Raw genomic sequence first — 25,565 nt, 5'->3', positions numbered from 1 at the left:
TGGTTAAAGATCTCCAAATAGAATCAATACAAAGAAAATCACACCTGGGCATTTAATAGTATTGAAATTCAAGACAAGAGGGAAAAATCTTAAAAGCAGCCAGAAAAAAACACACGTTACCTAAAAAGGAGCAGCAGTAAGCTGGCAGCTGAGTCCTTAAGTGAAATGATGGAAAGAAGAAGACAGAATAAAAAATTTAAGTGCTAAGTGTTAAGGGTTTCTTTGATCATTAGTGTTCTTTGAATCCAGTCTTCCTCTGCTTTCTGGACTCAGTTTTCCCTTCCTGCAGTATATAGCTAAATACTTGTCAAAAATATACTTTTGGACAGCAAATTTTCTCAATCTTTGCACAATTGAAAATGCTTTTATTTTGCTTTTAAAACTGAATGATTAGTTTTCTTAGACACAGAATGCAGGTTTATTACCATTTAGTTTTAACAATTTAAAGATATAACTCTATTGCATATTTATTTATTTTTTCACATGCCATCTATGATTGCAAATTTGATACTCATTCATTACATTCTTTTGAAGCTTTGGGATTTTTCGCTTTTTACATTCATCCACACATATTTGCTGGTTTTCTACTGTGTCCAGGCACTTCTGTAAGTACTCAAGATACAGCGGTGAATAAAACAGAAAATAATCCTTGCCTTCATGGAGTGTTCTGAAATATTGCTAGTATCTAGTATATGAGTGTATCATTGTGTGTGTGTGTGTGTGTGTGTGTGTGTGTGAAGTTAACTCTGTATCTTAACAGCCTTTTGTTTTTTTTGGTTTAGAAAACATATTTTTCTATGATTCTCTTTCCTTTGGTTTTTCTCAGTTTTTCATTTTGGAACTCCTATTAGTCATATGTTGAGGTCTCTGTGTTGATCCTCTTTACACCTGAACATCTCTGACATATATTTCATAGCTTTGTGTTTTATATGTTGTTTTGGGAGACACCTAATTTTGAAGTTTTTGTTTAGGCAATCAGCTGTTCAGCAATTTTATATTGATTTTTTTATTTGAGTGAGTCATATATTTTTATTTGAGGACTTGCATTTCATTTTTATATGAGGTTATTCTTGTTTACACATTTTTTTCTTAAAAATATCTTTATTTTAATTTTTACTTAAATAGCTCTTTTCTCAGAAATTGTTTCTTCCATCTTCTTATTGAAGCATTTTTATTGCCTCACATCTTTTGTGTTAGTTTTTCTCAAATATTTGCCAAATTTTGTTGATCTGTTTACTTTTGTTTTAGAACATTAGTGACAATGATATTTTCTCACCTACCTCCAGATTATCTCACTTAATGCAAAATGTGTTTATCAACTTTCTTAATAGTTGAGAAAGGTTAAGATGTGTAACTAGGCTTATTTGTATGTACTACCTCACCTTCCTGGTATTATAAGTCACAAAATAATTCCCCACTTCTGCAGTCCCTGTGCTAGTTCCTTTATCAGAACTCCCATCTCGGAAAGTCTGAAGTCCTTTTCTCCTACACAGATTTTAGCTTGAGGCTTTTCTTTCATTTTCTCTGTATCATTCAGATTTCATAAGCTTTCTATCTTCAAGGAATTCCTCAATCTGTGTCTGGGTGGCTTAGTATAGCCATAATATTACAGTATCAATTTACTAACTTGATAAGAAGCTCCTAAATATTAAAAAAATTAATATACCCTTTAAAATAAATTACTTTAGTTCCTCTAAGTAAATTTTGTATTGACTTTACTATGATTTCAGTTTTAGTATTTGTTCTCAATCTATATTTTGGATACTTTAGTAACATCTCACACTTAATTTATGCTGACTACTATTTATCTTACTTTATTTTAGGAATTTATTAGAAACTTGCATTTACAAATGGAAGAAGAAAGAAAAAAATTTAAAGACCTACAGGAAAAAGAAAAAATGCGTTTGTTAAAACTGCAGCATAATGCAGCTGTAAAAATTCAAGCTAAATATAAAGCATTTGTGGCCTACCAAAAATATGGCCCAATCATAAAGGAACAAATAGAAAGTAAGAAAAGGAAAGCTCAAGAGTGGAAAGAAAAGGAAGCAAAAATACGACAAATGGAAGAAGAAAAACGAAAAAGATTAGAGGAGGAACAAAGAATAGAAGAAGAGATAAAAAAGCAGAAGCAAGAGGGAAGGAAAAGGAGAGAAAAAGAATATGAAGAAAAAAAGAACATCCTGAGACAAGAAAGAGAGCAACAACTAAAGAAGGAAAAATTGAGATTAAGAGAAGCTGCAAGAAAACAGCTAATAATAAGTAGAGCATTAAAAAACGGAGATTATAATGCCAAATATTTAACTGTCGAAGATAGATCAAAGAATAAGGATGATGTAGCCCGAAGACTAGGGGATGAAAAGTCAAAGTGGAAAGGTGCTCCCCCTTTGCCAGTTGAAGAATCGAATAAGAGAGAAAATGTAGATAGACACCTTGTATTGAAAGAATCAATACAAGTGCAATTAAAAGAATCTATATCAAGCCAAGCAATTTTGCCAGTATTTAAAATGGAAGAAAAAAATGAAAACCTAGCAAAACAATGTTCAGAAGAATCGGTCAAAAAAGCAAGGAATTATGAAAACATAGACCAAAAAACTGAATTGGAAAACCTAGATCTAAAAGAAAATGTGAAAGAACAGTTTCAGCTGCAAGAATTAAACTCTCAAATACAAAAAGAAGTCATGAAACCTTCCATAAATGAGATTATGAGACAAGAAACCCAAATAATAATATTAGGACATAATCAAGAAATTAATGAGGTAAACAATGAAGCACAGAAAATAATCGATGATAATCAACAGAATAAGATACAACAAGTAGAAAAAGAAGAGATATCAGAACAAAATGGAACATTACATGAAGACAATAATATGAAGAAAATTTCAGTGATTTCAATAGAACAAAAACCACTACCACTAAAATTAGAAAATCCTGCAGATATAGGGGAAAATATAACACTACAAGAAAAAGAAATTGATTTAAAATCTAAAGAAACTGAGGAGAACCCAAAAGGCAGTGCTCTGAATAGTGACTTGGTTTTTAACACCAATGATGCTATGATAAATGTAGAAGGCAAAATAAACAAGCAAAATTATATTTTAGGTAGAGATGCTCCTTGTGAAGACTTGGGTGGCAATACTGCAAAAAACTCTTTGGTTTTTAAAGAAGTAGACTCTCTGAAGTCTCAGATTAAAGAAATTCCAGAAGAATGTCATGAAAATAGAACTGAATGTGAAAATATAGTGACCTGCTCTGTACCAGAGCCAACACTTATATTTTCTATTGAGGAAAAGAGGCTTGCTTGGATAAAATCATTTAAACCCTGGTTTGAAATTTTCAAGCAAAATCAACAGAAGAAAATTGTTAGGAGAAAGAGACTTGTAAAATGCCCGGTCAACGTGATGCCCCCTTTGAGTACACTAGAAATTCTTCAGTGTGGCCCTTGGAATACTTTACAGCAGGTATTTTATAATACTTTTTTCATACTGAATTGTGATTGGTTCACTAAAATGTAACTTTAAAAATCTTAATAGAAGGCGTATTTTATTTATTTATTTAATTGAAGCATAGTTGATGTACAATATATAGCTTACAGGTGTACAATGTAGTGATTCATAATTTTTAAAGGTTATACCCCATTTATAGTTGTTATAAAATATTGGTTATATTCCCTGTGTTGTACAGCATATCCTTGTAGCTTACTTTATACGTAATAGTTTGTACCTCTTAATCCCCTACCCCTATATTGCTTCTCCCCCCTTCCCTCTCCCCACTGGTTACCACTAGTTTGTTCTCTGTTTCTTGGAGTCTGCTTTTTTTTGTCTCTCAATCAGTGAAGTTGCTAATGAAATATTTCTCCTATTTGAGAGAGGTTGCACTTAAAAGATCTCCTCAATTAAAAGTATTCAGGCCATCTTCTCCTTCAGTGAAGCACTATGAAGAGCTTTGATTTGTCTTGAAACCTGTGTTCAACGGCCCTATAGCCATTACTAGGCTTCCAAGAATGGAGGTATCTGGGAATGTAGAGCTGAATTAGAATAGGAAACTCCTAGCTTGATACTCAGGAGTTAGTCTGCTTTAGTCCTGGGCCACAACACCACCTAGTGGCTCCTTTCGGGAGGAAGTGGATTTCCTTGAAGTGGATTTCACAAGTGCTGTGAAAGAAGGGCTTACAACAATGGAAGACTCTAGAATTTCTATATAGAAACAGAGTTATTTAGTCACTTGCTATATAAACATGGTACATCTATGCCTGAAATTTAAAGTCGTCACCAAATGCTACTAATTTTCTATGTTTATGGAAACAGAGTTTCAATCAAAAATAAGACAGAAACTAAAAAATGTGTAGAAAAACAGGAAAGAATATTTCAAATAGTGAAGTTCTAGAAAGGATTTAAGATTAAAATACATATGTTTATCTGGGGCCTGAAACTCAAATGTATTTATAAAATTTATTTAGTTTCTTGGTATAGGTAGATGCCTAGAAAAAGAAACATTCTTATTAATACATATGCATTATTTGATTCATTCACTCAGCAAATATTCATCTGTCTAATATGATCAATCCATATTTATTGTTAGATTAAAGGGACAGAAACAAACCCCAGTCTTTGCCCTTATGGATCTGACTATGGTAGACAAAAAGGCATTAAACAAATAAATACACATAAATACATTACTGCAGATTTCGATATTTGCTATATAAGATTTCAGGGTATTCTGTGAGAGAATAACAAGATAGTAGGATTTAAAGAGATCTCTGGGATGTGAAAGAGCAGTATAAAGAATAAGAACTACTTTGAAGTGTATTTTTTTTTCCTAGGCAATGTATTTTTCATATCTATCAGACCTATAGAGTTACATATAAAATCTCTCAATAGCTCTTCTACTACATTTTTTTTCTTTAGCCATGTTATCTCTGGAATCATTCTTTTCCTACTTTACGTAAGATGTTGCTGCAGGCTTTCTGAATGGATGACATTAGATACTAACACTTTTATTTTATTTAAAATAATTTTCTTCATGAATATCTATTTGGGCTAGGCATGAGTGACAGCTTCTTGCCTACAGTATTTGTTTCAATAGTTCAAGAAACCAGTAGTGCTCTTCTCTTTCGTTGTGGTTCTCTGTTTTGTCCAGTGAGAGGAGCACTGAGAAAGTTAAGACGTATGAACCTCTTTCTTCTTGGTGTTTCTTCTTCTGCCCACTCTGTTCCTTCTATGGAACTCTTGTCAATTTACATAAAGTGAGGATTAACCTTTTCTTATACTTGTTAGAGCAAGACCTTGTAAACTGTAATGTGTATACAGATCACCTGGGGATTTGTTAAAACGTTGATTCTGATTCTTTAGGTCTGGTGATCAACTGCAGCGTACTGCATTTTTACAGTGCCCCTGGGTGATGCTGTTGGTGCTGGCTCATGGACTAATTTGAGCAGCAGTGTTCTAAAGGACCCTGTAATCCTTTGACTACTACTCAAACAACTATTTCAAACATTTAATTTTTCTTTGAAGCATCAAATATACAGTATAAACATGAAAATATAAGTGCATGTGCCATGTAAGTGCTGAAGTGTTATAAAAACCATCTTGTAACTTCCTTACTTTGATTTTCTAATCTCTTAGCTTCACGTCTTTGTCATTATCTGCCACCTTTGTAAAGTCCTTCCGGAGTAAACCTTTAGAAGAGAAAAATTTATTCTTCTGGAATTTCACCCAGTAGTCAATTCATTTTGCTTATGTTACTCTCTCACTTTGAGCCTTCAGGACATGATTCAGGTCTGCCTCTTGTCCATACTTCTTTATTTATTGCCAGACAAATAGTGGTTTTCATTACTTGACTGTGAGATGGATGAGTGGGAGGATGGATAAAGGGATGGAAAAATAAGTCCAACTGAATGTTAATCTTATCTCCATATTATTATCAGCTTCACAATTTAGCTAGGTTGTATTGATTAAAAATGAAATTAATATAAAAATTACTTGAATGTAATTTAATAAAGTACTAACAATCCCTGTATCAAATAAGATCAGGGTTCTAATTTTATTTCTGCCATTTACTGGCTGTGTCACCTTGTGCAAGGTGCTTGATCTTTCCCTTTCTGAGCCTCAGTTTTGTCTTCTATAAACTGGGAAGAGCAATACCTACTTTATAGGATTGTTGACTTTTTAAATACCGTATGTGAAGAATCTGGTCTTACATTCCTAACATATATGATAGTCATTGTCAAATGTGGATCTCAAACATCTGAAGAGAAAGGCAAATGGATTTTTGAGGGCTGCTTAATAGCCTCTTTCATCAAATACGTTATAACATTGAAAATGCTGGATCATCTACTATATGGACTAATATCCCAAAAGGATATGACTGAAGAGAAGTGATTATTGACAACTAACATAGTTTTCTTTTTCCTAGTTGAATGCTTTAACTAATTCATCTTTCTTTTATATGGGGCATTTTGCTACGAATGGTAACTTGCCTTAAATAGCAACCACAAAAAAAGGGTACTAGCTTAAGGATTTTTTGCTATGGCTTTATAACATGGCATGGATGATAACATTTTAGGGGCTGAATGTCTCACTTCATTCAAGGCAAATTGTAATTAACTGGTGTTGTGATGGCACATGATTTACTTGAAGTTATATTCTCATTCATTTAAGCCACTAATCATACCTCAGATTCAGTCTCTTTGCCGCTGAGTTTTTGAACAATATTATTTCTCCAGGTTGAATAGATTTGAGATTGTGGCACTGAACATAAAGCAAAACAGTCATTGCTTTCATTACTTTTGTAATTACAGTCTACCATAGATGACTGACACTGCTTCGGTTGAACTCAAGAGTAACTGAGAGTGAACTCTATAAAAAATCTGTAGCTATTTTAGGTCATTTTATTTACCAAAACTGTCAAGGATTTGGGGAAATATAGACGATTAAGTGGAAAACTGATTTGTGATCTTTTATCAAAATATAATGAGTGAGTCATAGGTTTTCTATAGATGGAGTAGTTCATTTTCAACTCATGAGAGACCAAAAGTATTAATCTTCCAAATATTTTTATATTATCCTTTGTAAGGGAATGAAACTATGAATGCTATAAATATTTTAGTTTTGCCATAGGGCTAGGACAGTTTATTCGTTTAGTTATTTAAGAAGAATTTAGTGACCATCCACTATGCCCCAGTTGCTCTTTTATCAGGCTGACCATGCAGTAACGAACACCTGTGAGTACTAATTCTCTTTGACCTTAATTTTTAGAGCATAAGGCAGTTCTATTTATGTAATTATTGTCATGCATGTATCAAAATGATGAATGTAAAAGTTTATTTGATCTCATAAGTTTGGAAAAAACTAGAGTGCGGTAGAGAATAACTTGCTATATCATAAGGAAAAATTTTAAATCTTTAATAAAAGGGAGGAGGAAGTACCATGGAATACCTCATATTCACAGGTAGACACCATCAACAAGGATACTGCAACAGCTGTCACTCCTGTACTGTAATTAAATTAGAGAGGTTGCCACATCATAACTAGAACTTAATTGTGCTTATATAGTTGATTGTAAGCAGCATATTATTAAATCAGGCAGGATAATATAAATTATAAGGTAGAGCAGCATTTGTTACTATAAAGCTGCAGCTGTAGGGTTTTCAGTTTTTAAGCGCTCAGTTCTAAATAGTGTGTTCAGTTTTTTAGTATAGAGCCAGTTTTCCAGTTACAGAATTTATAGTATCTCTTTGTGGACAAATTAAGTGGGCATAACACAGCAGTTATCCTGACACAAGTAGATTAATATTTTTCTTTCTGAAAAATTATAAAAAAGAAATTTGTTTCAAAAGTTGTTTTACATTATGAGTAATTGAGAAATGCCTAAAATCATTATGAAACTAGAAACTTTTATTCACCCAAAGTTTTAAAAATAATCAGTTATTGCTTTTGCTACTTAAAGCAAGGAGTAGTCTAATCCCTTCTATCTCCAAGAACATATGGTCTGCCCATTTACTTACATAAATATGTAAATGTAAAACTTTAATGCACAGGAAATATTTCCCATGAAGAGGAGTTACTGCACTTAAGAATTTTATACTTTTTCCAGGTTTTTTGAAGTAATAATGCTTTCAATTTCAATAAAACATTGAAAAAATTTCTTTTGAGTAAGATATACACTAGTATCATATATACTATAAAGCTAATCATTTTAGAATTGTTATTCAGTACATGAGAAACCTGGCCTTAGGACTTGTGATGTGGCAGTATGAAAGTATTTTTACTATAAAGCAATTTAGCTTATATAGTTATTTTAGTGCATGGACTCCATTATGGTGAAGAACCAACATATTATTACATTATTACTGTGCCAGTTTTACTTAGGTGAGAGCTCTTGAGTTTAATAAGTGGAGTGCTTTTCAGTAACCTCAAAATATTTCTATCTGACATATTCTTTTAGAACTCTAAGTGTAGTCCTTAATATGCATACCATAAAGTTGAATACATAATTTGATATTGAATTTTCTTTAGTTGAAAAGGCTTAAAAAGAGAAAAGTGCCTTAGGAAAAAAGGAAGCATTGAGTCTACAGTAATATCTCAATAATAAGAAATGTTGTAAATGTATGTTAAGAGCTATTCATGATTTTTTATACCGCAGATTCTATATGCGCTGGGTATATTACATTATTCAGTAGTACGGAATGATTCATACCTTTATAATACAGAAGACATAATAGAATGTAGTTTTATTGCATGGTTCAATTATTATTGCATGCTTCTACTTATTACAGGTTCTATAATATCTCTTCTCAGTTAAACTTTCTTCTTTTTTGGAAGATAGCTAAGGTATTCTAGTTGAAGCATGGCAGGTTGGATATAAAATCTATCCCCTGACCCATTGTGGCTTCTGGTACTATCCAGGTATCCCTAAGATACTGTCAAACACAGATCTTAAACATTTGTGTAGTGCAATCCTGAAAATAATGCCAAGGGACATGAAAAACAAGGAAAATGAATTTGGTGAAAAATCAGGGAGTGAACTAATAAATGATTACAATATTATTATTGCTTCTATGCATATTAGTTTTGAACTTGAATTGGTCATGAATGACTGCATTATTTTGTCTTTCTATGAGGGGAACAAAATTGGCAAAATGGCCAGATAGCTTAAATGAAATTGAGTTGTTAATAAGTGTGGGTTTCAATATATAGCATTACTTTTTTTAGATGAAGTTTTTAAAACAATTTTGCAAGGCTAGTATAGTTTATATTAATTATAGTTAGATAATGTTATGTGTTCCAATTTTCTTGAATTCCCTAGGTTACAACAGTAACACTTCAAGATTTGCCAGGTTGTAGTCTCTCCACACTGGCAGAGTGTACAAATCTTCAGTTTCTGTCTCTTCGGCGCTGTGGATTAACCTCTTTGCACAGCCTGAGTAACTGCAAAAAGTTAAAGTACATTGATGCACAGGTATGTCCTATGTTCTCAATATTTATTTTATAATAAAATATAAAGTGGAGTAAGGTGTAATTCGGGTGTACATTTTAAGAAATGACAATTTTGAAGAAACATTTACTAAAGTAACCTATAACTCAGGGTCTAAAAGAGATCAAGGGCCAAAATTTGTGAGAACCATACAGGGAAGGTGATTAGATGGTATGACCTGGAAACTATCTCTATTTGCAGATGATATAGTTATTGTTTTGTTACTTTTTGCTGCATAACAAATGACCACATTATTTAGTTAACTAAAAACAGCAACCACTTTTTTTGCTTACAGTTCTGTGGGCCGTGAATTGAGGCCAGACTTATCTGGGCATTTCATCTGCTTCATACCATGTTGCCTGGGTCTCTTATGTAATTTGCAGCTGGGGCTGGAATGTCCAAAATGCCTTCTTTTACATGTCTGGTGCCTTGGGAGTTTGGAATTTCTCTCTCTCTCTCTCTCTCTCTCTCTCTGTGCTTTCTTGGGAATCTTAAAAGGGTGAGCTTTCCAAAAAGACAAGCTTCAATATGAAGTGCTTGTCAAGCATCTGCTGGCATCATGCTAGCTTGTGTCCTATTGGCTGAGCTTTCAGTTCATGTGGGAGGGGACTATGTGGATGTGTGAATATTGGGTTGTGAGGTTTATTGGAACTGCTTACAAAGTAACAACCTCCTGCAGTTTGGCCCCTAGCTCCTAATGAGTGACATCCTTCCCGCATGCAAAAGGACTCATGTCCCAAAGACCACAAAGTCTCATTAACTCATGGCATCAGACTCAGACTTGAGCACAGAATCTTCTCATCTAAATCAGATCCAAGTGGAGATGATCTGCTCAGAGAAAGTTCTTTCAACTCAGAGATCTATGAAGTTAAAGGAAAAGTTGTCTTCCCTCCCCCACACCCACATACAGTGGTGAGAGAGGACTTGATTAATTACAAGAGTTGTTACCATTCAATATGGGAGAAAACAAGAAGCTCATGGCAGTCCCTGGTCCATAGCTAAGAAACTACCATCAGTTATTAATAAGGACTTGGTTCTGCTCCATGGGAATGGGTGTCTGTGATTGTTGGTTCTGCCCACTAGGCTTTTAACTCCATCCTCAAGACATGCTTTCTTTTTTTTTTTTTCCCCATTTATTTATTTACTTTTGGCTGCGTTGGTTCTTCACTGTTGTGCATGGGCTTTCTCTAGTTGTGGCAAGCAGGGGCTACTCTTCATTGTGGTGCGCGGGCTTCTCATTGCAGTGGCTTCTCGTTGTGGAGCACGGGCTCTAGGTGCGTGGGCTTCAGTAGTTGCAACATACAGGCTCAGTAGTTGTGGCTCGCGGGCTCTAGAGCACAGGCTCAGTACTTGTGGTGCACGGGCCTAGTTGCTCTTTGGCATGTGGGGTCTTCCCGGACCAGGGCTTGAACCCATGTCCCCTGCATTGGCAGGTGGATTCTTAACCACTGCACCACCAGGGAATCCCCAAAGGCATACTTTCTTTTCCATAAGAAGTGTCCTGTTTTGCAGCTGAGAATTTTTCTCAATGTTTCTTTCTCGTAGAAGATTGGGGGGAGGTGCTAGAGTTTTATTTTTATTTTAGATTATATTATTTTCAATTCAAACTGACTGTGCTTCCACCAATATGATTTTCTTTTCAAACTTTGTGTTTCCTATGCTTCTTATTAAATTTACTCTATTAGACAAAGGCTATATTCATATTTTTGAGAAGGGTGTTGTAGGACTATACCATTAAGATTCTTAGAAGCCCATTTATCTTTCTGAAATCTTAAGAGAATTGATGTTGCATCCGTGACATATGATCTTGACATTGAGACCAATATTATGTATTGCAGAGATGTGCATGTTTAGTAAAAGTATAAATCTATACATGAGATATATACCTAATTCATGGTATTGGTATTCTTTGGAGGGAAAGATAGCAAAAGGGACTGAGGAAAGGAAATGGGGAGATTTCAAATTTTTCCATGTTTGGTTTCTTTAAAATAAGTTTTTTAGCAACTATGACCAAATGTTCACTCTTGTTCATTTAGATCGTTTGAAATATTTTGTTATATGATCCTCTGTGTTTTCTATATTTTAAAATATTATTAATAAATACAAAATCATTTATTTGGTTACTTAGTATTTTCATCTAGATAGTATAACACTCTACATAGTTATCTTAAAATTAGGGATTCAGATATTCATTTAAAGATCATATATCTCATCTTCCCTCTTTTTGCAAGCTTTAAATGTTTCATTAATAAGCCATTGAAATAAAACTAATTACATTTGTTCTTTGTTTTAGGAAAACAATATTGAGACTATCAACTGTGAAAATTTAGAAAATCTCTGTGTTGTTCTTCTTAATAAAAATCAACTGACTTCTTTTCATGGTTTGGATGGCTGCACTAATATCCAAAATCTTGAACTTTCACATAATAAAATCACTCGAATTGGTGAGAACAGTGGAATTTAAATATATTGACATTTATTTCTCATTATTATATTTTGTTTCATTTATTCTTTTCTGAGAATAGGCCACCATCACTAATTTGCTTATTTTATCCAAGTCATACTTATTTAATCTTTTATCCAGATTTATAAAGGAAACAAAATTAGTTTTAATATATATAAAAGGAATATGCTGCCACCACTGGCAAATGGGTGGTTGTTAGTAGCTCCTTAAATTTAGTATATTCACCTCCCTGTTCCTTTTCTTATAACCAATAGTGATCTGAACTCTACTGAAGAATACAATACCCTAGTTTGTTGCCATCATATTTTTATGGACCCTATGCTTTCTGTACTTCTCAGCAGCTGTCATAACTTTCCTGGTATGACACTACTCTCCTTACCTACATACATCACTTGTACTAACCTTTCCTTCTTTAGGTAAGGCTACTAATACCACATAAAAGAAAGAGTTTATCAGTTTGGATCTCCCTAATCATCTTTGTCCCTCCATCTGTCTGTCTGTATACCTATATATCAATAGCGTTTCCATCCTTATTCTTTGTAATCCATAAAATTCAGTGATGAAAATGTCTTTTCTTATTTAAGACCAGCCCTTCTATTTTACGTAAATATACCTGTCATTCTCCTCTGGTACCTTCCTCCATCATTTATCACCTTTCTCATGTCAGATTCTTCCTATTGCCGTCCATTGCCTCATCTCTCTTCCTCTTGCTGTCAAGTCTTGTGAAAGAGTGTTCTGTTCTTGCTCTCACTTCTTACTACCCAACTTCCCTCTTCTGCCCACTGAAATTCAGCGTCAACTCACTTCTATACATTTCCAGTGTGGTAAGTCTAAAATAAAAATCTCATGTTTTTTAATACCTGGCTTAAAATTCTGTTTGTTTGTTTTTTTTTAATTTAACTGTGAGATTCTCAAGGGACTTGATAAGGGCTTAAATGATGGTTAATCAATAATCAAGGACTGGCAGAAAATAATGAACTAGATAAAAACATTACTCTAGTATACTACTAATGGCTTAAATTATTGGACCCCCAGAAGGTACATTCTTTCCACCTTCTCCATCCTGTAGTGGTTAGGAAATGTGATCTGTACTGAAATATCACGAAATGGGATGGGAGCAGGTGGAGGAGTAGAAGTAAGCCTGCTTTCTGTGTTTAGGCCTGGTTCTACCTAGGCCTTCTTGATATTAATTTGTTTGCCTATGTAATATTTTGTATTTTCTTTCATTTTTTTATTGTTGAACATTTCAAACATTTACAAAATGAATACATGGAGATTCCATATACTATAGTCAACATTTGGTCCATCATTACTGTTTTGTTTTTTATTGTATTTTTTCTTTTTTAAAACAAATCCCCAAATCATAAAATTTCATCCTTTCATACCTCAGGAGATGGTTTTTAATAATATGGTCCTTTCTTACTTAACTACAATGCATTGTGTTGCCTAATAAAATTAATAGTGATTCCTTCTATCAACTGATAATCCATAATCCAAATTTCCTTATTTTCTTAAAATTATCAGGGTTTGTTTGAATCATAACACAAACAATGACCACATATTACATTTACATAGGTGTCTGAAGTCCTATCTAATCTGTAGTAGTCCTTCCACTTTTTTTCCTCCATGCCATTGATTTGTTGCAAAACCTATGTTAATTGTCCTATACAGTGTCCCACATTTTGGGTTTGTTCATTTACTTCCTTTTAATGTATTAAAATTGTTTCACTATGCCTATAAATATTTCATGTCCTGTAAATGAAAGCTAGTGCAACAGGCTTGAGTTAATTAAAATTTAGTCTTTTTTGGCAGGAATTTTTCATAGGGGTTGCTCTGTGCTTCGTATTGCCTTACGTCAGGAGTCATACAGTGATTATTTGCTTTTAATGATGCTACAGTTGCATGTTAGGTATGTGAGTGATAGCCTAAACGTTCCATTATAAAGTTTCCCACAAACCTTTTATCTAATGCTTTCATCCATTGATTAATGTGGCCTGAATCAATTAATGCAGTGGGGGATACAAAAAATGAGTTTTCTAATTTGAACATTCCTTCCACATTTTAAAAACTGGAATCATTTATTTAATAACTATTTGGTTACCTTGGAATCATTCGTAGAGGAAAGACAGGAATAAATGCCTGCCTTTATATTGATAGACTTTTACAGTAAGGTCATTACTTTCAGTGGTGTCAAATGAATTTTCTTTGTTTCATTTATTTTGTTTTGCTTTTGCACTTTTCTCTCTCTCCCTGCTCTTCTCTCTTTCTTAGTGGTCTAATGAACTCATAGAATTTTATAATATAGAATATTTCAGTCTCTTTTCTTATTATACTGCTTGATACTCAAATTGTCCAGTCCTGTGAATTTGATTGAAGATATCAAATATTGATATCTCCAAATTTACTTTTTGAACTTTATAGTTATTTTCTCTTCCACTGTAGTCCTTGGTTGATACCAACACTAACATAACTATTTGCTATGGATTATAATAGCCATAAAATAGTTTCAAAACAACAATGCCAGTATTAGAAGCATTTTAGAAGTATTTAGAAGAAATCTTCTAAATTAATTTTGAGATTTTTTTGCATTTCTTTTGGCCCTTACACTTGTCCCCCAAAGTGATGTGCTCACTTGAAGTATTTTATCTTTGTGATTATGTTATGAATTTGAAATATAATTAGTTCACTTTTCCCTTTGATTCAGTTTTATTTTTGAGATTTAAGACAGATATATGTTTCTACAGACTACATTTAAGAAGACTCAAAGTGGTTGTGCTTTCATCCTTTTTCATTTCACTGTTATCCCATCTACTTTTATATACAGATATTTATGTATATATGTGTATAATAATACATGTGTATCACATATGTGATATATGTGTGTGTTTTTAAATATACATACACATACATATATCTAAGAAATATATGTATATATGCTAATTCTTTCACAAAATAAAGAATATTTTAAGTACTGTTCTTTATCTTGCTCTTTTTCATTTTACAACATATATGGAGTTCATAGCATTCTTTTTCTATGGCTTGATAGTATTCAGTTGTGTGTATGCACTAGAGTTTATTCCACTGGTCTCTGGTTGATGGACAATGGATGGTTTACAATCTTCCACACTGCCATCATGACTAACCCGATACCTATGTCATTTCATACTTCATCAGATATATCTTTAGGTTAGTTTCCTGATATATAGATGTATATATTTTTGGGGGGGGGGGGAGCAAAGGACATCTTTAATCTAGGAAGATAGTGCCAGACACGCTTTATATGGGTTGTACCACTTTGCACTCCTACCATTAATACATGTTAATGGCAGTTTTTTTTTTTTTTGCTTTTCTTCTGTTTATTATGTTGTTCTTTTCTATTTTTAAGTTAAATTTGTAATTTAATTATTTATCATTTTTCACTCTTGTTGACATAAGTACTTAAGTCTATAAATTTTACTCCGAGCACTGCTTATTCTGTAACTTCTGAATAAGGTATAGGTATTTTTGTCTGTTCTACAATTACATGATGTATTTTATCTTTTACCTAAAATTTTAAATTTCCACATGGAAAGACCATTTTTGTTGTTATTTTTTCTAGTTTTATTTAATTATAGTCAGAGAATTCTTTTTGTGCCATATCTGCTTCTTGAAACTTGTGGTTTTCTAACATGTGGTTAATTTTCAGGAATGTTTCATGTGCACTTGAAAAGAAGGTGGTTGTTTTTTTGTTGGAATATAAAGTATATATTTTCATCTTTAAGATCTACATTAGTGATCTTTTATTTTAGGTCTTAAATGTGTACTTGATTTACCTTGGACTGAAGGAGTTGAGCTAGATTGAATGTATCTGTTCTTCTTTTTTAACATCTTTATTGGAGTATAATTGCTTTACAATGGTGTGTTAGTTTCTGCTTTACAACAAAGTGAATCAGTTATACATATACATATGTTCCCATATCTCTTCCCTCTTGTGTCTCCCTCCCTCGCACCCTCCCTATCCCACCCCTCTAGGTGGTCACAAAGCACCGAGCTGTGTATCTGTTCTTAATCAGCCTATTTCTTTGTGTACATCCTTTTGTTTCTGCGTCATGAATGTTGCTCCATGCCGTTATACAGATATTCTTAACTGTGTTATCTTTATTGTGAATTTCAGCCTTGAAAATTTTAAGTTCCATCCTTTGTCTCTTTCATGCTTTTGTGACTGAATTCTACCTTGTCTTACATGGTTTCATTTTGTTTGTATTTGCCTAATCTAAAAAAACTTTTTAACATTTCTGAATCACTTTGTTTTATGTATGTACTTGTATACAGAATGGATTTGGGTTTTATTTTTTGATCCAAGCTTAAATGTTTTTCTCTCATATAGACCATGGCCATTTGCATTTATTAATTTAATTCATATACTTGGTCTCAGTACTGTCATCCCACTCAGGATGATGCTCTCTCTTTCTGGAGGGAGGCCTTGTTGGTAATAAATGGGTTCTTCCACCCCTGGGGCACCTCCAGTGTTTACTTATCCGTTCAGTTTCCGTAGGATTTCCTCTGTACAAGTGTGGATTCAGCCTGGATTGTGTTGATCCTGGATACTTATTACCCCACTTAGAAAGAAATTTAACTTACGATTTCTTTATCTGCCATTTGCAATGGAAGGATAGTTTGTGGGTATTTTGATTTCTTTGTTGCACTTTATGAATTTCTGGAGGAGGTTTGGGGAGAATTGGATCTAATCAGTCACCATCAACTCCCTTTTTTAAAAATATAAATTTATTTATTTATTTATGGCTGTGTTGGGTCTTCGTTGCTGTGCGCGGGCTTTCTCTAGTTGCGGTGAGCGGGGGCTACTCTTTGTTGCCGGTGTGCAGGTTTCTCATTGCAGTGGCTTCTCTTGTTGTGGAGCATGGGCTCTAGGCACGCGGGCTTCAGTAACTGGCATGTGGGCTCAGTAGTTGTGTCTTGCAGGCTCTAGAGCACAGGCTCAGTAGTTGTGGTGCACAGGCTTAGTTGCTCCGCGGCATGTGGGATCTTCCCGGACCAGGACTCGAACCTGTGTCCCCTGCACTGGCAGGTGGATTCTTAACCACTGCACCACCAGGGAAGTCCCCATTTTTTTTTTTTAATTTGGGAAAAATATAGTGGTTTTCACAAAGCAAGCTTTTGTTTTGCAAACATTTCAAGGCATAATTTCTAAAATGTAATGTATAATGTTCTTTAATATGTTTGTCTATGTGTCTGTGCTGCCTGCTTTGGGACCACTCATGACTTCTCCCATATGGAAATACTGATACTTTTGAAATAAATTTTTTATTTTAAAATTTGATTTAAAATACATACAGAAATAATTTTGTTGTTGTTGGAATGAAGGCAAGTGCACTGATAATGTATGTTACTTTATTGGTACTCACTGAAGCAAGCTTGAAAAAAAAGAAAAAGGCTGTTTGTAAGAAGAAATGCTTGAACTTCCATTCACTTCATTTTCATTGCCAACAGTGCTGTATGGGATTTTTTGTAGTCAGTGAATTTCCTGGGATAGGATATCTGCAAGACTTATGTGAAAACTGCCATGTTATTAATTGATGTACCTGAGGTATCTCTATGTAGTACACTCTCAGCAAACAAAGTAAAAGACATCTTTGCTGTCTGTTGGGTACAATGAAAACACTGTATTTATTGAGTGTGGGAAGAGTATGCATGGGAAAGTAGATTTTCTGAAGACCAGTTGGAGTCTGTTTTTCATCTTCAAGAACTGCTTACAGAGATTCTGGTTGAGCTAAGGGAAAAGCATAGATTTTGTCTCTCAATGATATATTGATGCTAAGAACTCTTATGAAGGGGCACAAAGATAGATTTGTGTTTATAAGTTAATAAGTCACTATTCCATGCTATAATATTTCTTAAGGAGGTGAAATAAAATTGGAAGGAAGCAATACCAAATATTCTACATTTGTAGTTTCGAGTTTAATTTGTTCCTAATTCTAACTAAGCTATATTATTGCAGCAGTTAATTAGTGATGTTAACTCTAATTACTCTTTTTATTAGAAAACATTAGTGTACATTTTTTGCTTTCTTTGCATTTAGTGACTGAAAATAGCAACTCTATCACTCTCTTTAAGGCACTTTATTTGAAATAATTTATGCTGAATGTTTTCCATTCTACTTAAACTGGTTAATTGTAGAAATAGAAATACAATGTGAAATATACTCTTTTAAAGTAATAGTTTAAAATTTAATTCTATAAATTGAAAGTTACAAAGTTAGTTCTTTAATGTTTAAACATATTGTGTGCTGTGACTATAGAAAGAAATGGTCTTAATTATTATTATTAATCATAACTGAAATATTAATTTAAAATATTCAAAATGATATCCTTAAGATGTATTACATATTGAGGTACAGATTATTTTCTGGTCAAATGTAGCAAAAAATAAACTATTATATGGGGTATATATGGTCATATAAATTTTGTAGTCATTTAAAGAATACTTTGTACGTTTTTATATTATTTTCTATAATTGGTTCTATTTTGGCAGCAAGTTTTTGACTATTGAGTATTTTTACTTGACCTGGCATTATTCTTGCATGTTTTAAATGCACAAGATAATTGCTTTAAGCTCTTTAAATTCACTTCACGTTGATGATTTTAAAGATGGATTTATTTTAATTGGAAAAGAGATTTTATTATAATTTTTAATGTTTTTTTCCCTGAAGTTACACAAATTTTTATCTTTTATAACTCACTTTAATTTGGGTGGATTTCAGTTTAAATTTTAAGGTTTGTTATCTTCGTTATATTTCTTGCTTTCCTTTGCCTGAAATTTCCCATGAGTAAATTTCAGGCAAAATTGGTAAGACATTTTTTTTTAATAAGTAATGTGGAGAAAACTTTTCTTAAATGAATGTTGCCACAGTGTTCATTAAAATTTATAAACTTTACCTATGAGGAATCTTTCATATTTTGAGTTAGTATTTTTGATTTAGTTTTTTAATGAATAGCCAAAGCAAATGAAAAATAGGTGATTCATATGTTATAATCTAGTTTTCTTTTTTCCTCCCAAAATATATTGAATTTTATTGACTTTTTAGCAGAAACATTTTAAAACTAAACTAATTTTTAAAATTCATGCTGCATGACCAAAGTGTTTATAGAAAAAATACAACTTAAGTATAATAAATATAGTAATAGATAACTTTTTTTTACCACCAGCCATTTCATGTGCTTTATACATATTAACTCATTTGATTTTCACTTAAATGTTATTAGTTAGGTACTATTTAATCTTTGTTTTTTCCAGATAAGAAAGCTGAAACATAGAAAGTTTAAGTAAGTTGTCTAAAATCACACCGTTAGTTAATGATAGAGCCAGGATTTGATACTCAGCAGTCTATCCTGGTACCAAATTTTTTAATCGATTCATTCTATTGCCTCTCTCATAAATACGCATTTAATATTTAAGATTATTACTGTTTTGTTATACTATATTACAAAGTCTTTATGCTGAAAAATATATAATGATTTTAAGGTTTATTCATTAATAAATTTATTAATGAGCCATTGAGCATCTACTATGTGGAAACACTTTTCCAGGCACTAGAACACAGCACTGGAATATTGCTGAGGATGCAGCAATAAACAAAATAAATGACTATCCTGACTTGCACTGAGATTATCCTACTGATAGTCATTGATATAGAGAGAAAGAGGAAAAGAGTAAATTGCCATGTTTCCTTTATTGACTATTGGGTAAAAATGAAAATAAGTATGATGTTAATGACTTTAATGCCAGCAATTTATAAATCATTAATTTATAAATTTCAGGTAATACAGCCCTAGAAAATATTATTGTAAATAGTTAGAGATACTGGGAGATTTTTTTTCTGCTGCTTTATTTTCAGATAATACTGTTTTCTGGAAAAGTGAAGCTAGTATTCTAAGTATGAAAGATATTGAATAATTCAACATTTTCACATAGGCTTGATTACTATGTCGTGGCTCATAGGGGAAATGTGCCTGGATTAATTCTTGCTGCCAAATGTTGTCATTGGAACATTAGAAAAAATAATGAAGTAAAATAAGATAAAGCTGTAGATATTTTGCTTGTAGAAATGTTTTTCATTATATACTTAGGGAATTCTTTGGATTCCACTAGATGGTGCTAGCTTACTCTTTAGTTTTGAAATGTAACACAATGCTTAGAACAAAGCTGAAAGGGATTTTGTAGATCTGCCAGTCTAGGCTTCTTAGTTTACAGATGGAAAAACAGACCCACATAGTTTTCGTCTAACTCCTGGCAGAGGTGGGGCTAGAATCCACATTTCCTGATTCCTGTTTCAGTATTCTTTTTTCCGTACAACCTGTATGATCCTGAAGGACTTCTGCATTGAAATTGAAAATCTCAAGTGTAACTCAGCATATTTGTATGTAACTGTCAAACATAGCAATCATTGAGCAGCTAAAGGAGGTAGACCTTTACCAAACACTTTTTTAGTGAAAACCTCCAGCCTAATTCAACATCTTTAGTATTGCTGTTCCTTACAGAAGAGTTTTTTTCCCCTGTGGCAGGAATGTTTTATTAGACCATTGGCTCATTTCTGTGGGAAGAATTCTTTGAAATAGATATTTGTAGCCAAGTATAGCCAAATGCTAATTTTGCCATGGGCAATGAGGAGGGATAAACATAGTTGGCTTCAATTTTATTTTGTGGGACCTAGGAAACTTTTAAAGGGCTAATAAAGAATATATTGAAGCAGTAAACTCAAGAATATTTAAGCAATCCTTTATATTTATTATATTTAAGCCCTTTGAAAGAGACTCTTGAATATTTTTGTGGTTATTATTTGTTTTGTTTTAGATGGGTAGTAGAAGAAATAACAAATTTTTACAGGGAGAGAATTATGTTCTTAGAGATGTTGAGGAAGTAATGATGTTCTAACTTAAGTCTTGCTGTAAGTCTGTTTTGCTCAGTTCTCATCCTTTATTTGACAGCGAAGAATTTCTAAGATTAAAAGAAGAAGGGGGGCAATTTATTCTAACTTCCTTCCCACCTAGATTCCTCCTTTTGATCCAGTGCACTTACTGGATCAAATTACTGTTTAATCAGTTGTGTATAGACTTTTCTGAGTATGTATTAATATCCTATTCCTTCTTCAAGGTTTAGCTCAAACATATCTCTTTGAAGCCTTATTTGGTCACCACAGTTACAGGTTTTTTTTTGTTTGTTTTTAGTTTTTTTTTCAGTTACAGTTTTTTAACTTCTTGTTTTTATTGAGGATAATTGTTAGGAAACAATAACTATCATTTTTAGTACCCAACATGTGAAAGTGTTGTAAATGCTACTTTAAAATATTATTTTTAATCCTCCCAATAATGTGAAATCACCCCCACTCCACAAAAAAGGAACGAAGGATCAGAGTAGTTAAGTAACTTGCTTATAGTCATATAGCTAGTTTTCGAATAGGCATGTGTTACTGAAATTCAGGACTGCCTGCCTCAGAGCCTATTCATTATTGATTATGCAATACTGCCTGTTGATTAAGTGGAACACTTGTCATGTTAGCAGAGTCCTGGAGAAAGACTTATATACATAACTCCCATGGTGTTTGTAGATTGTAGATCTTCATTCTCATAGCTTTTTTAAATTTATTTTTTGATTTAAATATTTTTGAGGCCATGATATTTGGTGCACACAAATTTATAACTGTTATATGTTTCTGTTAAATTGACCAATTTTATCATTTTTAAATGTCCCTTTTCAACTGTATTAAAAGTTTTCTGCCTTAGTCTTCTGTGTCTGACATAATCAAACCAGCTTTTTTTGGACTCAGGACCTTTCTAACACTCTTAAAAATTATTGCGGACCTCCTTCAGACAGTTTTCATTTATGTGGGTTATATCTATCAATATTTACTGCATTAGGAAAAAACAGAAAATTTTTGTATTCATTCAAAGTTTAAGACAATAAAGCCTTTGCATTCATAACAGTTTTAGAATGATAACTGTATTTTTTTTTTTTTTTGCGGTACGCTGGCCTCTCACCGTTGTGGTCTCTCCGGTTGCGGAGCACAGGCTCCAGACGCGCAGGCTCAGCGGCCATGGCTCACGGGCCTAGCGGCTCCGCGGTATGTGGGATCTTCCTGGACCGGGGCACGAACCCGTGTCCCCTGCATCGGCAGGCAGACTCTCAACCACTGCGCCACCAGGGAAGCCCAATAACTGTATTTTTTAAACAAAAAGATACAGTGAGAAAAGGGTCATTGTCACACATATTTGCAAATCTCTTTAATGTCTAGCTTAACACAAGACAGCTGGATTTCCGTATTTCCTTCTGCGTTAAATTTACTACGATATCACACCTCATGTATTCTCTGGATAACTCCACCCTACACTCTTGAACAAATGGGAGTGGAAAAGGCAAATAACCTCTTAGAATTATTATGAAAGTAGTTTTGACTCCATGGAACCTTTAAAGGTATCTCAGGATGGGGACACTGGCCCACACTTTGAGAATTACTGTTTTAATGTTTACATAATACATATTTTTCTGTCCTTTTACTTACAAAATTTCTACAAGTTCTATTTTTGGAATTTTTGTAATGTAACATAAAAAATTGTTGTTTTTGTTCTTGTTTTATCTGGGCTGCCTGACAAATTCAAGCTTTGATTTGTAACCTTTAGTCCCTAGTAATTAAGTGTAATCAATAACATTCAATTATTGATATATTTGAGTTTAAAATTACTCTCTTACTATTTGATTCTATTTGTTCTTGTTCTTTTTTTCTCTTTTCTTGCCTTCTTTTGCTTTGGTTGAGATTTTAAATTATTCCATTTTTCTTTTCTATCATATTACCATTTTTATATTATTTTACTATCCTTTTGGTTTACTATAGATATTACATCATACCTTCTTTATTTACCAAATCTAAGTTTATTTAGCACTTTCCTCTCTTTTTTCTTTTTCTTTTTTAACATCTTTATTGGAGTATAATTGCTTTACAGTATTGTGTTCCTGCTGCACAACAAAGTGAATCAGCTATATGTATATATATATATCCCTATATCCCCTCCCACTTGTGTCTCCCTCCTACGCTCCCTATCCCACCCCTCTAGGTGGTCACAGAGCACCGAGCTGATCTCCCTGTGCTATGCAGCTGCTTCCCACTAGCTAGCTATTTTATATTTGGTAGTGTATATATATCAGTGCTACTCTCTCACTTCATCCCAGCTTACCCTTCCCCCTCCCCGTGTCCTCAAGTCCATTCTCTACTCCTGCGTCTTTATTCCCGTCCTGCCCCTAGGTTCATCAGAACCTTTTTTTTTTTTTTTAGATTCCATGCATATGTGTTAGCATATGGTATTTGTTTTTCTATTTCTGACTGACTTCACTCTGTATGACAGACTCTAGGTCCATCCACCTCACTACAAACAACTCAATTTCGTTTCTTTTTATGGCTGAGTAATATTCCATTGTATATATGTGCCACATCTTCTTTATCCATTCATCTGTCTATGGACACTTAGGTTGCCTCCATGTCCTGGCTATTGTTAATAGAGCTGCAATGAACATGGTGGTACGTGACTCTTTTTGAATTATGGTTTTCTCAGGGTATATGCCCAGTAGTGGGATTGCTGGGTCATATGGTAGTTCTATTTTTAGTTTTTTAAGGAACCTCCATACTGTTCTCCATAGTGGCTGTATCAGTTTACATTCCCACCAACAGTAGCACTTTCCTCTCTTTTCCAAGGCAATTCTAGGGTCTTAGAAAACTTAAACTTTATTTACTCCCTCCCAACTTAATGTGCTCTTTTTGTTGAGTATTTTAACTCTGCATGTGTATATATGTATCTATATGTGTGTTTCAAATGCCTTAAGACATTATTATTTTGTAAAGTCAATATCATTTGGATTGATCCATTTTTAAACCTTTCCATTGAACTTTATTCTACCTTTCATCTGTGATATTCCTTTCACCTGAAGAATATGCATATACATATCTCAGTTTATGTATTTTGATATATATACTTACCATTTGGCATGCATTTTCTGCATTGTGAATGGATTTTATTTTATTATAGCTTTCCTTGCCTAGGGTGATGTGCAACAACCTAATGGTTGATCCTTGGAAGAAAATTTCCTTTTCCCCTTTTAAGATTTTTTTTTTCTTTTGCCATTGTTTTCATCAGTTTACTCTGATGTTTCTACTGTGGTTACCTTAGTATTCACCCTGCTTGAATTCATTGTGCCTCTTAAATCAGTGGCTTGGCATCTTTATTCAGTGTTGAAAAATTCTGAGCTACCTACTTACTTATAGATCTAGATCCAGATATATATTCCCACTATATTCTATAATCCCCTTATCCTTTTATAATTCTCTTACATTTCTTTTGCATCTCTATGTGTCATTTTGGATGTTTTCTTGTGACTCAAATTATGGTTCACTAATTCTCCCTTCAGCTGTGTCTAATATAATGTCCAATCCATTCATGAAAGTCTTGTTTGTAGTTGTAGATTTTCAAGCTTAGAACTTTTATTTGCTTCTTTTATTTAGCATTCAATTCACATTTTTATAGTATCTAATATGTAAGTTTCCAATTTTAATTTTTTAATATGTTCAACAAAGTTTTGTTAATTTCTGTGTCTAGTAACTTCATTATCTAGATACCCTGTGGATAGTTTCTATTATCTGTTCTCTTGATTTTTGTTCACATGATGTTATTTCCTTGCTTAGTTTTTTGTCATTTTACAGTCAGAAAATACTAAGAAAAACAAAACTATAGAATCAATTTGAGGCTATGATGTTATTATTTTCCTCCAGAGGTCTTTATTGTTTAGAACTACAAGCATTAGTGATCTCTGGGCAGCTAAATCCATGTTTTGCTATTGATATTATTTAAAGCTTGGCTTCAGTACCTTGGGAGCTATTCCATATTTGGATTAATGTGTGGTACATGGAGGTCCAACCAAAAGTAAGGTAGAGATTTGTTAGACCTCTTTTGCTGAGGAGAGCTCTGGAGCCCAAGTTTTGACCCCCTGATGTTGCAAGCTTTCCTTTCTCAGAATTAATAGATATCCTGAATAATGTGTTCACCTCATTTCTTCTGGAACTTAATCCTCTTATTCTGTAATACCATTTTAGTTCTTAAATGCCTTCAGCAGCTATGTTTATATTTGTTTTCTCATTACCTAGTCCATTGTTACTGTAAACAGAAAGCCTTTGCTACATTTTCTATTTTCCCCTTCTCTTGTCTTCTTTTGACTTATTTGGTATTTTTCCCCTCATTTCCTCTTTTGTCTCAGTCTTTTGATAGTTATATACTTTATTTAGTGGTTACCATAGAAATTATAAAATATGCTCAATTTATCTCAAGTTAATTGATATCTTTACCTCAAATTTCCTGACTTATATGTGTTTGTTTTTCAGGATTTTAAATGTTTTTTGTTTTTGTTTTTGCGGTACGCGGCCCTCTCACTGTTGTGGCCTCTCCCGTTGCGGAGCACGGGCTCCGGACATGCAGGCTCAGCAGCCATGGCTCACAGGCCTAGCCACTCCGCGGCATGTGGGATCTTCCTGGACCGGGGCACGAACCCACGTCCCCTGCATCGGCAGGCGGACTCTCAACCACTGCGCCACCAGGGA

General features: G+C 33.5%; 1 protein-coding gene across 1 annotated transcript in view; it reads left to right on the top strand.

Annotated features, from left to right (window-relative positions):
- The window catches only part of LRRIQ1 (leucine rich repeats and IQ motif containing 1), a 174,260-nt gene that overhangs the window by 14,308 nt on the left and 134,387 nt on the right, over window positions 1-25,565 (top strand). The window contains exons 7-9 of the mRNA XM_065887785.1: window positions 1,824-3,458; window positions 9,304-9,456; window positions 11,765-11,915. Coding sequence (XP_065743857.1) covers window positions 1,824-3,458; window positions 9,304-9,456; window positions 11,765-11,915 — 1,939 coding nt within the window. The remainder of the gene's footprint in view (window positions 1-1,823; window positions 3,459-9,303; window positions 9,457-11,764; window positions 11,916-25,565) is intronic.

Source organism: Phocoena phocoena, chromosome 11 (assembly GCF_963924675.1).
Source record: "Phocoena phocoena chromosome 11, mPhoPho1.1, whole genome shotgun sequence".
Classification (NCBI taxonomy): domain Eukaryota; kingdom Metazoa; phylum Chordata; class Mammalia; order Artiodactyla; family Phocoenidae; genus Phocoena; species Phocoena phocoena.
The sequence above is the reverse complement of the archived record's forward strand: the minus strand, read 5'-3'. Positions and strand labels throughout refer to the sequence as shown.